At 43.6% G+C, this 16,132-nt stretch overlaps 1 protein-coding gene across 1 annotated transcript in view; it reads right to left on the bottom strand.

The window, feature by feature from the left end:
- Positions 1–16,132, bottom strand: part of adamts3 (ADAM metallopeptidase with thrombospondin type 1 motif, 3) — a 128,668-nt gene that overhangs the window by 97,932 nt on the left and 14,604 nt on the right. Inside the window, exon 4 of the mRNA XM_030105563.1 lies at positions 1,055–1,211. Coding sequence (XP_029961423.1) covers positions 1,055–1,211 — 157 coding nt within the window. The remainder of the gene's footprint in view (positions 1–1,054; positions 1,212–16,132) is intronic.

The raw sequence follows: 16,132 nt of genomic DNA, 5'->3' as shown, positions 1-16,132 counted from the left end.
CTGAAGTGCTTTAAACAAAGAACATGTGAATGCAAACTAGTGCCAGATCGCTCTAAACATCCCTTTGGAAGTCATCCCCAAACTTTCAGTAAATAAATATTCAAGCAGCAATCAACAAGTTTGCCGCAGGCAGAGGAGATGAAAGACAGAAAACAATATTGAGATGGGCCGACGACACTCCGCTCTTCCTCTGGGTTGAATTCCTCCCTTAAAAATTCAGTCTGCTCAGAGAAAATCATTTCCATAACAGCAATCAGGGTGAATTACCTCCACTGGCTGCCTACCCGCTGCAGAAATGTCAAAGGAAATGCAACCCTCAGTGAGGAGCGCGAGCGAGCGGCGTGCGCGTCTGGGTGAGCGTCAGCGTTTCAGCTGTGTCGACACCAGGCATCGAACGCTCGCTGTGGCTCCAAAGAAAAGGCTGAAGATGTTTGCATTAGTCCAAAAGTGTAAACAAATTGTCTCTTTAAATGTTCAAATCAAGCTGTGCAGCAATTCAACAAATAAAAATACAAAACACACGGACATCTTCTACTCCTCGTGGACAGGAAGCACTCAAGTTTATTCCTCATTAGAGTCATCCTGACTCTCCTGCTTCCCCTCAGCAGCTAAATTTGTTTGATATAAATAAAATAAACTGGATATTCACAGCACACAGCCACAGCCATTTGCATCGCCAATGATTTCCCCTTGATGTTTTCAGAATATTTTCTTCGACATAAAGACCAGTTTTCAGTCTCTTTGGTCCAAAGTGTTTTTGTGTGTGGGTCACACAGGCTCATTGGATTCTCATGTTTTATTGATGTTTTATTGAAAAATACCCTTTGGGGCTTTACCTGTTTCTGCTGCTGCTGTTTTTAAAAGCGGCTGCTAATGAGACTTAAGAGGCTGTGGAGGTCAACTCACAAACTCACCCGTTTATAACTGCTGCGTTCAGAGGAGGGCTTCAATAAAGGGGTTCAGCAGTGAAAACAGACGACGAGTTCGACAGCTGTGCAAATGAAATCCGAGGACTAGCGGCTTGTCGCTGACCTCGGATCAGGGGAGCTCCTACCTTGTTGCTGGTAATCCACCGAAACCTCAGGGGGGGCCTGCAGCAGGGCCGACCTGCGGTAAACCACGTGGACCCGGCCCTGGTCCTCCAGGTCCTGAGTGCCTTTCTCCAGCGGCTCGATGAAGTACTCGTCCGAGTCGGTGCGGATCATCCCGGCCTGCGCGGACAAACGGCGGTTAGTGGAAGAGAACACTTTCTGCAAAGACCAAAGGTTCTTCTCATGCAACCAGGATACAGCTGGATATAAACAATCCAAGCAACAAACTTCATCCTCTGGATCTGTATGGATCCAGAGGACCTAAAGGATTAGAATTGTCGACGTAAAAACGCCTGATTGGAGAAACCACCTGGTTGACACCAGAGGACAGGAGCAGGTGCAATGAGCACAAACACACGGCCCAGTAAAAGGCAGAAAACAAACTCCTGACATCTGTGTTCAGTTCTGATGGAGGTGATCAGGTTCTTGGTCAGAACCTGCTAGAATACCTCGCCCAGCAGCAGCAACAAGAATCCTCCTCTGGACAACGTTTAGTTTGACCTGACTGTAAAAGCAGAGGATTTGTTTACTCAGAATATTGTCACTAAGCACATTTTCCAACATGCCAATGATGGAATAGTCGAGCTGTGTAAAGACATGCTCCCTGATTCAGACCGAGTGAGAACATTTACATGTGGTGCTGAGAAAACAGTTCAATTAGCTAAATGAGATTGTGGAAAAGGGAACAGAGCTCCGAAATTGACTTTTGACCTTTTTTTTTTTATGTTGTTAATTGTTTGCACTTCACCAGCCCACATCCACATATCCATATCCTTAAAGTTTGAGCTCGGTCACAACTTCAGGAGGCTCGAGGGACATGTTTCCTGGGAGGACTTCGTCAACATGGACTCCGAGACCGTTGTCGTCTTGTTCCTTGCTCTCCGTGTTCTCCATTGTTAATGTTTAGAGTGTATTGTCCTCTGCAGGACATATGTGTGTGTGGTTTCATTACAGCACCACCTGGTGGGCCTGCATGTTAACAGTGTTTTCTGTGTTTCTGCTGTTGAAATGGAAATAGACGTCGTTTTCAGAACGTTGCCATGTAAACATGAAACTTTTCTACAATGGAAACACCAAAATGACCTGTTTCAAGTTGAAATGTTGGGAATGAGTCATTTCGTGACGGCTGAATTCCAAACAGATTCACCTAACTATAAGAAAAAACTGTTTTATATCTTAAAATGGAGCCGCATGAGTCTTTGGTGCCCCCTGCTGGGAGGTGCTCTCCATTGCTTTCTAAATTTTGTTTTTTCATCCTCTGGTTCCAGCTACTGCGGCCTCTCTGTAGTTCATCTCTGTCTGCAATGACAACGATCTACTGATATGGTCGATTTCTCACATTAACTAAAACTGTAAATACAGAGTTCTAACTAGTTTGCGATTTGTGCTCCATGTTTTTTTTTCGTATGATGATAACATTTTTTTAAATGTGCGCTTACGCAACTTCATTGAAAACTATTAACTTGTAATATGATCTTGTTAAATCATTCAGATGTTGTATTCAGTACATTTTAGACTTTGAGGATATAAGAGGTCGTTTTAGGACCAGTTTTCTGCTGCAGACAGGATGAAGACTCTTTGCTCTGGTAATAAAGGAGCAGGTACTCAACCACTGATGTGTCTCTTGAGGTGAAGGTGGGATTTTTTGCATCTGTGCAGATAAGCTGGCAGACAGATAATTGGATAGAAGTTATGTTTGGTTTCTAAATCCAGCCACGAAATGCCATCTTCCTCCTTCAGACAGGCCAGAGCCAACAGTAAAGCCCGACGTCACCGCACGGCGTTCATAACGAGAGCCAGGCGTCAGCATGACGCACGGCAGCTTATTTATCTCCACCGCTCTTTTCTTATATACTTATTTGAAATACAGCACATATCCTCTGCACTTTCAGCAAACTTTTTTATATGCTGCAACATCCTGCACTTGAAAGGAAATCTTCCCAGTGTCATCAGAGTGAAAGACAGAGTCTATCCTGGTATCAGCAAGGTCAAAGGTTAACGCTCATACTCAACCTTTCAAAAAGTGGCATCGCTGATTTAATTCATTTTTACTGATAAACATTGAGGACAAACCTTGTGCATTTATGACTCCACCCTTCTAAGTGGCCCAGGTTTTTCATGTGACGACAAATCATGAGACGACAAAAAACAAATAAAGCAAAAAAACCTTTGACACTAAAATTTACGATGGAGTCGAAATTTCACGGTTCCATAAAATTTATTTAAAGTCTGTTTTGACATGTAGACATATCACACGCCTCTGCAATCCTCACATTCAAACGACTTCAACCACCGAGGCACATCGTTCCTTCTTCAAAAGAATCCGAGATCTCCCGGACACCAAAATAATGAGCACACGTTTGAAAACCGATTCCATTGGCGGCTCGTCTGCAGCCACCGCGGCCGGATCGCAGCATTCTCAGCTGCAGGCCGTCGCCATGATGTTACTATTATTATTGAACAGTTGCATTTGTCTTTGGCCTCTGTGGCGATAAAACACAAGGACAAACGACTGAACAGCACTACAGGGAAGGGGGACGGGATCATTTTCTAGGTCACTTTCACTGAAATAAAGAGAAAAAGATTTTCTCCCTCCTGGTCGAGCAGTTGGTCATTCCCTTCCACGTGAAAAAGATCTCCAGTGAACTCAGAAATGACGATCCATTTCAAATATCATGACAGAGCCATCTCCATCTCTCCTCCGACTCACGCACCAAGGGCCATTTAATGAAGCATAACTTTATTTCTCAAGGAGCTGTTTCAATATATCCCTATGCGTCAAAATCCGCAAACATGGAGGCCAAGGAACCAGAATAAGATTTTAACTCTTTCGAGAAACTACAGTGAGATCCTGACTAGTTAAACATGATTCATTTCCATGTATTTATATATATATATATATATATATATATATATATATATATATATATATATTTATATATATATATATATATGTATGTATATATATATATATAAAATAATTATATATATCTATATATATATATGTATATATATATTTTTTCAGGCAATTGACAGTTTTGAAACTATTAAAAGAAAAAAACAAAACAAAACAGAAATTGTTGATTCGATCCAGTCAGTGCCAAGACTCACTGTGGTGGATCCCAACAGAGTACCTTAGATTTCCAAGGATTACGAAGCTCAATCACCCAGCATGCTCAAGCTAATCCAAGGATCGGGATTTGATTTAATCAGTTTTCAATCATAGAGTTACAAAAAAAAAAAAAAAAAAAAAAAAAAAAAAGTGGAAGACATGCATGTGCAGCCCATCTCTGAAACTCATTGCTCAAGAAATGTTCTCTGGTCTCCAGATCACTTTGATGTCTTTGCTAATTAAAGTCTTGGTCTTGGGGCGCTCCGGTTTGTATCCAGACTCGGTTTCAGGTTATTTGGTCACCAGTACCTCTGAATCAACCTGGCGTTGGACCTACTGTACAGCGTCATGAAACCTTGCTGTGACGCGGCTCATCGCCATGTTGCTGGTTTTCCTGGAGTCGGGTGCATCGCTACCATGAGATGATTAACAACACAAAACAGCTGAGATGATGTTCGTTAAGACTACCGTGTATCAAATAACACTGAAGGGATTATGCTGGTGCTGTTTTCTTCACTGTACTTCAAAGATTCAACCTTTGGAAGACACTGCATTGTTGTTGTATTTAGACGTTTTTGCTCAAGTCTCAATCCCATAAAAAGTTGCAACATCCCAGCTTCACGGCTAAAAACTACCAAACAACAAGAGCAGCTTAACTTCCGTGCCTGAGAGCTTATTTGAGGGAAAAATCTCTTCGTGATCGCAAAACATGGACAGAAATTCCTTCAGTGTGTCGTGGCTGAATTGATTTGACTGGACTGAGCAGCTAGACGACTTCTGATGCTGACGAGATCAGATCCACGCATAAATACATCCATACAGCATCATCATTTCACCAAGACCGGATGAATTCCACCAGAGGAGGCTTTGACTCGCTTGCCCAAGGGCCTTCAATCAAATCATACCACGCACCAGGAAAACCTGATCTTCTTCTGCCAGGCCAGCAACTGTCAGAATTTCACCTGCAGCAGGTCGGTGGCTTAAGACGACGGGTGACTATTATGTGTCCTTGTAAGAGCGAGTGGACTGTTCCGTGTGATTTTTCGTTTGGAAGCTTTTTGTAATGTGACTGCCTTTTCCCCAAGAGTATTTCAGGGATTGACAATGTATTTCATCAGGCAGGAGACGAGAAAACACTGGCACCATATCAAAGCTAAAGATAGGATCGTACTGGGAAACCACTCCGGGCCTCGGAGGTCGGAGACTTTCATAAGCTGCAGAACCTGGTAAACGCCCAACTCAACGAGCGGGATGAACATTTCCGTCTGTGATCGTTTTCTTCCTCTAATGCCCACTGGGAAAATGCGAAGTGCATGGCCTTTATATCTTTGGTTGAAGGTGCACCCCATTCCCAAACGTACGGGGAAATGGAGACGTCTTTCTAATCTGACTCCCTGAAGGGCTCCTCTGCAAGGACAGATATGACTAAATGATCATACGGCCGTTAGATAAACCGGTTTCCGCTCGTACGGTCACAGGAGGGTTTTAGATTGCCAGGTTAGCGCCTGGGCAGGAGCGGCCGTACATACTGAACAGTCTGAAGACACACTTAAACACCTTTAAAGACAACACAGTAACCCTCAGTCCTACACAGGGTCAGAGGGGTCAACACAGCTTCCTCTGTCATTAATCACTCATTCCCAGGTCAACTAACGGTTTCAGAGCATTAAAATGGGAGCAGAACTTGATTTAGGACATAAGCAGCCCTTTTATTTGTTTTGTTGTACTTTGTTTCTTGGTGGCAGGTTGAGAGCCTTCTCTTGTCTCATCTTTCAGCCTTTCTTCCTTTCAGAGAAGCTCTTCAGCGATGTTTGATTCACTTTCGATCAAGGGCTTAACAATGGATGGAAAAACCTGCTACATGTCAAGCAGACAGAAATGATCATTTTTCAAAGGTAAACAAGGTTGAGGAGCCCCGATTTCATGAGTGCAAAACTCTAATTTGTACATCCTGTTTGGACGCGTTGTCGGTCATTATTATTATACAAAACACACGCAGACTGAAAGCACCTTGCTATTCTGCATGCTGGAGGCAGGATCTCAGTGAATCAGGGAGGTTGCTTTTATAACACTCATTTCAGTCGAGAGTTCCCAAAAACAGAGGAAAAAAAGACAGAGAAAAGAAACCCCGACAAGTTACTTGGAAGTTTGCAGAGATAAAATGCTTTGCGGATCGTGATCTGGCATCAGCTTCTTGAAGTCAAAGACAGCCAGATACACTCCCACCGAAGAGGCTTGAAATCTGGAAAAAGATATCAGATATCTGAAGAATTCTTTGTCACCTATAACTCGGCGTTATTCAATATCCCAAGAGACAATGGCAGGTGTCTGACAAGACGCTCAGCCAGTTGGTACATAAACACTACCCTCACAAAAAAAAAAAAGAGGGATCAAGAGTGTGGTGTTCCATCAGTTTAATATCCCCAACATCAGCCCCGGCCAGGCAGACAGCTCCCGTCTGCCAAAAATAACATATGGGATTCAGCTGAAGGGCTCCAGTTTTTCAAAAACAGCCTCTTTCAGTCTAAACTTCTTAAGGAGGTCGGTATGAACGTGCTTTCCCTTCAAAAAAAGGAAAAACCGAGGTACGGCAGCGCTGAAAAAAGGTCTGGATTCAGCGAGGACACTGCCACCTTTCACCCTGCGTGTTGTTCAAAGGTGTGTTTGCTTTCGAAAATGTGAGCAAACCTTCGTCATCATTACCTGCCATTTTCATCCCCGGGCCTTTAAAGGATATTTAAGGGGGGGAAAAAAAATACACAAGGCCATTTCTTACAGTTTGCAGGGGATATTAGCCAGTGTTCAGTCTCTTTGAGAGGATGCCAAAAGCATTTCTGAGCAAAGAATACGATGAGAAACAAGAAGCTTCACAACCGTTTGGGAAGAGGACCGTCATTCATAAATATGAGCACTGTGCATCCATCCATCCATCCGTCCTCCACCCACGAGTTAAAGGGGTTGTATCATGCAAAATTCACTTTTTGTATGTTTTAACCTTGTTATATAGTTATGTACTCATCAAAAACACCCCCAAAGCATTTTTTTCCTTCATGCCTGTGTGTTTGAGCTTTCGTTTTTCTGCTGCTCAGAGAGGCAGCCCCTCTTGCACCCGTGAAAACGGTCTGTTTTCCCAGAGTGATGTCACACGGTGAAGATGGCTCCCCTGAGCCCCCCACCCCTCCTGCAGGCCCTCGGCAATCAGTGTTGCCGCTTTTTGTATCTCCGATTACGGAGATAAACTTTAACCATCGTCTGAAAGCAACAGTCAAGCAAGAGCAAGAGTCTGAAGGGTCTGCGCTTGGTGAGTTTCTAACAGGAAAAGACGTTTTCGCGTGTCTTTGCGTGTAGAGAAGCTAAAGCTAAAGAGCTAAAGCTAACCCTTAGAGACGCTAACGCATGTCGTATTTGTTTTGAAGCTCCAATTGGTTGAAGTACGCTGTCAGTCAAAGTCCACATGGGGAGAGGCGGGATTTTCAGTGAAACAGAACATTTTCTCTTCCGGGTTTCAGAATTAGGCCCAGAAAGTCTTTTATTTCACACAAAATGACTTTGCCTTAGCGCCAAAAATAAACTATTACCATGTTAATGCCAAAGCTGGGGTTTGGACTAGCTGAAAAAGCATGATACAGCCCCTTTGAGGAAGTAATACCAGCTTCACTTATCCACTGAAATGCTACATGTTCAATAGTAAGTGTTGCAGCACAAGACTCCTCCCGTCGGCCATTCTGAGCATGGCAGAACAAAGAAAGAAATCAAGTTGATGGGAATAAAAAGACAGACTGGCAGGAAGGTTGTGGCTGTCCATGGATGGACAGAAGTACTTCTGTTTCTAAGGAGTTAACTGAAATGATGAGATGTTTGAAGCGGAAGCCAAATCTTTTGCTTTTTCCAATTCTAATCCTCTAAGTCAAACCATATTTTTTGTTTGAAATTCAAGTTGTTCTGGTGTTTAAACCTTAAGTAATGCCATTTTAGACAAAAAAAACCCTTTGCAGTCCTTCAGTACATAAACCAAAAGCCTCCTGATAACGATCCCCTTCACCCCTGAAACTTACATATTAGTGCTTTTAAAACTATGATCTTAAGATGAACCGAACCAAATAGTTGAAAACAAAGTTCCAGAAACAGGAATCTCACCATGCTTGTTCTTTATTAAGAGACCAAAACATATTCTTTAGCTTAGTTGGTTGCCATGTACAGAATGAATTCAATTTAAAACAACACAACATTCCCTAAACTGGCTGCCCAAACATGACAAAAATGTTAGGCCGCCATAACCCCATGCCCCGGTGATGAAATCTGAACCTAATCTCTGTTTCTAATGGGTGAACTCTTTAAGGTCATGTTTTTAGCACAGAATAAACACTAAACAAATCCTTGATTAGCGTTGATAGAGAGGTTAAACTGCGAGAGTCTGATGCCTTCTCCTCTGAGTCTGGTTCTGCAGATTTCTTCCTGTTAAAAGGGAGTTTTACTTTCCATGGTCTCCTCTGCTTGCTCAGGAGGACTCGTTGGTTTTCCGTCACGCCCGGTCGGGTGCAAATGGTGAAAGGCTTCAGTGGGTTTTTTGGGTGAAAGAAAGTTAACTTGACTTTCTTTCAGGAGTTTTCAGCAAAATCAACAAAAGTGGAATATGATTAGAGAAAATGGAGGTTTTGGCTTAAAAGCTTTGGGGTAAAAGGTGAAGCATGTTTCAGCTGAAGCAGCCAGGGATATATCGGTTTATTTCAGCTCTCTGTCCATTTGTGCCGTCCTGCCAAACAGAACAAACATTCACAGCCAGCTTTGAGGAGGCGGCAGGAGTCCATGTTTGGCTCTAAATAAAACCTTTCCCCTGGTGAAAGGCTCTCAATGTGCCTCCAGAGCGACAACAGAAAATGCGGGCTCCTCTTGGGTTTATATAGGTTGTGATTAAAAATGTTTGAACACATAAATATCAGTAAAAGCACGCTGGCAGCGCACGGCGAGTCGAACTCTTGACTGCAGAGCTTGAAGAAATAGCTCGGCTTTGCATATGTTGGTGTGCCTCCCCGCCATCCACCCGCCCTCAAACCAGATACCCAAACAACTCCGGGGTCAGGCCTCTGCAACAAGTCTTGGCTAAGTCAACAAGGAACATTAAGAACTATTAGTGAATCAAGCTCTTGTTCCCGTCTGCAGCTCAGTGTGAAGAGGAACTGGCTCCCTCGCTTTTCCTAATCAAATAGGAGACTTGACTTTTTCCTCCTTCGTTCACAGCAGCTCCGATATGTTCTGCACGTCCAGAGATCTTTTCTGCCTCCAGGGCCGAAGGTTTAGGCCAGCAAACACAAGTAGCTCTTAGCAGAACATTAGCATGTCTTATTTGCTCATTCTGTCACTCTTCATGAATCTCAGCATTGTAAACATTCGCTCCGAGGCGGGTTAATGAAGGAGGCGGCGAGTGGATCAGAAGAGCGTTTCGATTAAAACCGCTCTGAAAGGACACTAAGCGGTGCTTTAGCCGCGGGGCCCGCGGCGTGTTTACACTCTCGAGGCCCCCAGACGCAGCAGTGCCTCGCTCCTTCTTGGCTGGCAGAGCCCATTATGCAACATGACACACATTCTGAGCCGGCCAAGTCTTGGCGAAGCCTGCCAGCGATCTAAAGGTGAGCGCCGCCGGCCGGAGCTGCTCTCAGCTCCATCAACCTGCCAGAAAAACAACAAAAAAAACAAATCTCCTTCAAGCAAACACAGGGAAAGAGGAGGTTTGTGTTCCAGCTAAGCAGAGCTCAGCCAACAGCGGCTCTCTGCGCCGGCGTTCAGGCGGCGTTCGGCTCGTCAGCAGCTCTGTGAGGAGACAGGTGTGTTCAGCAATCAGCAGACGCTGCAAAACCCTGCAGACAATCACGCACATTTCTCTCTGAACACTCAAACGGCTGCCAGCCACCACGACAGAGACGGTAACCCGTGATGTGACTCCCCGCTCGGTGTTTCTTTCAGGACAGCTGCAGTGGCGGCGGCGGCTCTCCGACAGCCCAGGCAGCGTAAACAAATCACACTTGATTGCAGATTATACTTTCACAACCTTTCTCCTATAGTCAGTTGAAAATTGTTTTTTAAAGGCTGAATAGTGTTTCAATATGAATGTTTTAGTTTTCTCTTTCACTATTACATCCCTGATTACATTATCAATGGTCTTGTATGTGCCCTTGAACAGCCTGGTGCAGGTCTACAGTTGAGCTCCTGGACTTCTTGGACAGCTCTCTGGTCTTGGTGGAGTTTGGAGTCTGACTGTTGGAGGAAAGGTGTCTTTTATCCAGACAACCAGTTCAAACAGGATCCACTGATACAGGTAAGGAGTGGAGGACAGAAGAGCTTCTGAAAGAAGCTACAGCTCTGAGAGAGCCAGAGATCCTGCTTGTTTGGAGGTGACCAAATACTTATTTTCCACCATAATTTACAAAAAAATTCTTTAGAATTCCTACAATGTGATTTTCCACATTCTGTCTCTCACAGTTGAAGCTCAGATCTCTGTCATCGTTTAAAGTGGGATAACTTCATCAATCGGTGGCTGAATAAACGCTTTTCGCCCCACTGTAGATATTAGCTTAATGGCACCAAAGAGAGAATTAAAAGTTTTATTTTGAAAGTGTACATTTAGATTTTTGTTTGTCTACATAGAGTTCTTTCCTGCTTAATGTGAGAGATCTGGACAATTCTTCACATTATTTCTGAGTGCATTTATACAAAAGGAAAAAGAACAGGCTTAAAATTACATAAGGTTCACAGACACTCCACATTTTTTTTTTGGTGTGCCATTTTGTCATTTCTTTAATTATTTTGGGAAACTCTGTGAATTCCCCGCTGTTTTTGCTGGCCTCACAGCAGTCTTGACGGGAGTGAACAGCAGCAGAGGCTCGGTTCAGGACAGCAGCAGGAGACAGACCCACTTAATTTAAAGGTTGCCTCAAAATAAAACCTTTGCATCAAAGTTAACTCTGCTGGTTATTAAATAGCTGCGACATTAAACTCCGTCAGTATTCTTTTCATTTGAGGAGAACAGAATTGCTAAACTCATGTGAGCAACACTGACTGATAACTTATATGTTACATAATACTAGCTGGTTATCAATATTTTGCAGATGTCTGTTTAACTTGTAAAATCTATTAGGATTGATTTTAAGCTAATTATTCAACCTTTAGTTTGGTAAGTCTCTGCCCCGTTTGCCGAGGTGACGCTCCCCCGACTCTGACCTGGTGCCCGGGAGCCGGACGCCAAGGCACTTCCAAGGCAGCACGAGCGCAAGTAATAACCACACACATGCAATGATGCACACACACGCATGAGCAGCCACACAAGACATAATCCATTCTGGTCATCATTCACCTCTCACAGACATATATTTTCTCTCTCACATACATATAGTCTCCTTATATATACATACAGTCTCCTTTCATACACACACATATATTCTCCTTTTGCACACATATTTTCATTTTCACACACTTTATCCTTTCGCTTGCATTCATTCTCCCGAATAAATAGACATATTTGCATACGTACAGAGAAAATATATGCACGTAAGAGAAGGTGAAAGATTCATCTGCTCCAAACTGGACTCGCAGCGTGGTGGAAAGTGAGAAACTCTTCAGACCTGCCAACTTCTACCTGGCTTCAGCGGGACGAGCAGCTAATGCTAATGCTACACGTGGCCCAGCTGGAGGATTAAGGCAGTGTTTTTCAACCACTGGACCATCATGGAAAGAGTGAATGATGCTTTCCATCTCTATAAGATCAGGCATCGTCAAGATAGTGTCTGGATAAGAGCTTTTATCTAAGGAAGTCAGTGACCACAGCGCTCCAGCAGGAACAACTTTCTTGTCAGTAATTAATGCCTGCAGACCTAAAATAAACATAACTTGGAAGAGAATTTGTGTCTGGTTTGACTGTCCTTCTTTTTACAAGTGAGCTGAACTTAGCTTAGAACTTTTTCCCCCTAATATTAACTAATCACGGTGAAAACAACAATGTTGATGTTACAGTTGCTTCAAGGGACCAAAACTGGACGTGCAAAAATGACACTGAAAAGACGCCTTTGGGGCGTGTCTTTGCAAAATGGGTTTGTTCTGCTCCACTGAGGATGTCTTCTGGATGTTAAATACTTGCGTCAATACAACGTCTTCACAAGACGCCCCCACAACGTCTAAGAAAGACATATAAAAAGCTTTCAGTCTGGCTCCCCTGAGGACATGAAGAAAAAAAACACCTTGTAGACGTGTTCTGGACCACGGTTTGCTCAGTGGGACATTCGCTGACATCCTCTGCATCTCCTGGGGGCTGAGCCCCCCTCCTCAACACCTAGTGATGCCCCTGCCCATCAACATTCACCCATCACTGAGCAGAAGCAGAAACCAGAGTGATAACACTGAATTTACTAAGTAATGTTCCTCATAACGTGTGGAAAATGCCGTCCTTCTAATGAAACCACACACACACACACACACACACACACACACACACACACACACACACACACACACACACACACACACACGCTCAGTCTCGTATTTCTATCCTCGTGGGGACCGTCCATTGACTCCCATTCATGTGTAGCCCCTAACCCTGACCCTTACCCTAACCCTAACCCACACCACAACAAAGCCTAACCCTAAAGAAATGTTTTTGCACTTTTACTTTTTTCAGTAACAACAACATGGTCAAGAAAACACTGTTTCTCCTACTTAGGACCGGAAAAAGGTCCCCACAAGGCACGTCGTTCCACGTTTTGCTATCCTTGTGGGGACATTTGGCCCCAACAAGGATAGAAATACGAGAACGCACACACACACATACACACACACACACACACACACACACACTAGGGTTGTCCTCAGATAGTCGACGATTCGATGATTCGTTCGAAGGGGCCTGATTCGACTACCAATCATGCAGTCGAAGCATCGAAAAAATGTAGTTATTAAACGAGGACCATTCCATCACAGCTGTACGGGGGTGCTGAATTACTGATTTTACATAGAATTGCTTGTTTTTTCCAAATAACATGATATAAAGCCTATTTGATATACATGTTAGCCTATCAAATACACTGTGGAAAAATTTACTTAACCTGTACTTTTATTCAATACTCTATCTATTTACTGTTTGTGAATGAACCACCATGGTGAGTGGCACAATCCGATTTTGGGCAGATTTCTGTCACAGAGCAGCATCTCGGTGGTGATTTGGCTGAACTTTAAAAGGCTCAAAATGTCAGGAGAAAAAAAACAGAACTTCAGACCATGTCAAAAATGATCCAAAAAAAGTCAAATTCAGATTGTGTCCTTTCATATCACTTCACAACAACATGGCTTTCCACCTTAAACGGGTAAGTAGCCAGATAATTGGGCTATTAAAAGACGGTTCTGTTACTCAATTCTCATTTTTAATGCTGATGCTTTTATTTCGTTTAATTGTAATATTTTAGGTTATTATATTATTATTTTTATTTATCTAAAAGACTAATTCTATTTAATTTAGTGTTTGTTTTTGCATGGATGTTGCGCTGCGAAACGGACCGACACAGTGCAATTAAGCCTATTTCATTTAATTTGAGCAGATAATGTGAGAAATTGTTTAGCCAAAAAAATGTGAGCTTATCTGCAGAGATTTTAGATATAAATAAACAACATGCTTTAGCCCGTTTGTTAGAAGTGGGTTTGGTTCTGGTCATTTGAACTATACTTCATTTGTTTGATGTTTAGAGTTACCGACACTTTGTTCCAGTCTGTGTTTCAGTGTGTAGGAAAAAAGTAAGTGTTGTTTTACCTGGCTGCACTGCTTTTTTTTATTTATTTATTTTTTTATTCTTAGTGCAATCAGGGATGGCTGTAGGCATAGGCGCGCCGACGCTCCGTGTACCTTGTGAGCACCGCTCTGCACTGTGCTGCGCTGCTCCGACGCCCTGTGTAGGCATGCTCCGCGGCCCCCGCGGCTCCCCCCGCTCCGCCAAACAAGATGATAGATTCGACTATCAGTCGACTATTGGCAGAATCGGACAAATCAGATTCGACTATGGAAATTCTTAGTCGGGGACACCTCTAACACACACACACACACACACACACACACACACACACACACACACACACGTAGGAAACATTAAGCTATCAACGTTAGCTAAGGGGATGAAGTCCCCTTACAGACATTTATATGGACCGTTGCTTTTTTCCTATTTCCAGAGACGGAACATATTCAAAAAGTACTTCTGTCGTGTAAACAGACAAAATGCTGCAAACGCTTTTCTGTCATCGCTTGAAAACACTGTGGTGTAAACAGGTCCTTAAGCACCATCTAACCGTCTCACGAACATCAGCTGCTGCCTCAAGGTTTCCTTTGGTCTCCACTAGCTTTCTATAAATGATCAGTCATCTCATGCAGGATCAGTTCAAATATCTGAGCACAACTCCTGTAAATTCATGACCACTTCCCAGCGTTTTCCACAACAGAACATGTTTATGCCTTAAATAGAGTGTGGATTCTGTCTTAGGAGAGTCATTTAAAACGGAGAAATAAACTCCTGACAGGGCCACAGATGGCTTCGGAGCTCTGCTCTGCCTGGAAACATTAAACGTCTGACTCTTCTAGCCTGGGACTTCATCCCCGGGGAGCCTGTCATCCCAGTGACCGCTTTCTATCTGCTGTATCTGGAGCCGGACGGAGCGCAGACCCTCGGCTTGCATCCTCCACTCCAAAAATACCTCACACACGAGAAGCGTCGCGCTCTTTGCCTTTCAGAGGAAACCATTTCACAACGGGGAAAAAAAATCTGCAGTATGTGAACCGTCAAGCCGGTGACAGGGGAATCCTGTGAATACGAACTAGGACTCAGGAGGAGGAGGAGGAGGAGGAGGGCTGGGAATGATACAGCATTCAGCCCCTCCTGACATCTCGAGGTCACTCGCATTCCTTGCCTGTTTACATTAATCTTTCTGGGTTTGTGTGCAGCGTGTTTCATTCACGGCGGCGCAAAAAGAAACAAACAGGAGCTTTCTTCTGGCTCGTCTTCCTCTTCTCGGTGTTTACGACATACTTGTAAAAGTACAGAGCTCTCACTAAAAGCTGCACACAAAGCAGGTGTGTTCCCAGATCAAACACCGTCATTATGCCCCGTAAACAGACCCCGTTGGAGCGGATGGAGCCCAGGATTCCAGAAACAGCCCAGACTCCCAACGCTCAGGTCACGTTTTTCAGCCAGTCTCAGCTTCTACACCCATAAGCCATAACATTAGGACCGCCTACAGACTGGAGCGTGAGGTCAGAGGCCACTCAGACGTAACCCGGAGTGAGGCGGATCTCCAAAACTTCAACTTCTGAGGGTTTTTACTGAGTGCCAGCAAAACTGCTCTAATGAAGGCAAAATCAGAGGTGTCAAACATGTGAAAACCAGCCCAACAGACGGTCCAATCAGTCCCTTGATTACATTACAAAGAGTGAAAATTACAATAAAGATGATAAAAAAAAAAAACCTTAGAACTTAAAATCTGACCATGCTAGACAGAACAAAGCCACTCACAGTTCAGCAATCCAAACTCTAAAACTCAACCAGTTGAAGAAATGCAGCTTGAGACACGACAGGCTTTGGATCACACCTTTTCTCAACAAACATACACTCTCACTCAGTCTTGATGAAGTCTGGAACCACTCCCCGAATGGTTCAGGAAGAAAACCTTTCAGAAACGATCTGTCTCGACATGGCAACGTTTTGGAAACGATGTCCGTTGACACTAAACGAGAGAATCACCAGAGGTTCAGTCAGAGTGGTTTTAGCTGTCAGCTGGGCTTTAAGGCTTTGGACAATCTTTCATCTTCAGCCGTTTGTGACATTTAAAGCAATTTACAGAACAAGCTCCTTTCCTTTGTTAACCTACTCTGAGCCCATTTCAGAAGACAGAGGTCTGCTCTGACAAG

The sequence above is a fragment of the Salarias fasciatus genome, chromosome 12, assembly GCF_902148845.1.
Source record: "Salarias fasciatus chromosome 12, fSalaFa1.1, whole genome shotgun sequence".
Lineage (NCBI taxonomy): Eukaryota > Metazoa > Chordata > Actinopteri > Blenniiformes > Blenniidae > Salarias > Salarias fasciatus.
The sequence above is the reverse complement of the archived record's forward strand: the minus strand, read 5'-3'. Positions and strand labels throughout refer to the sequence as shown.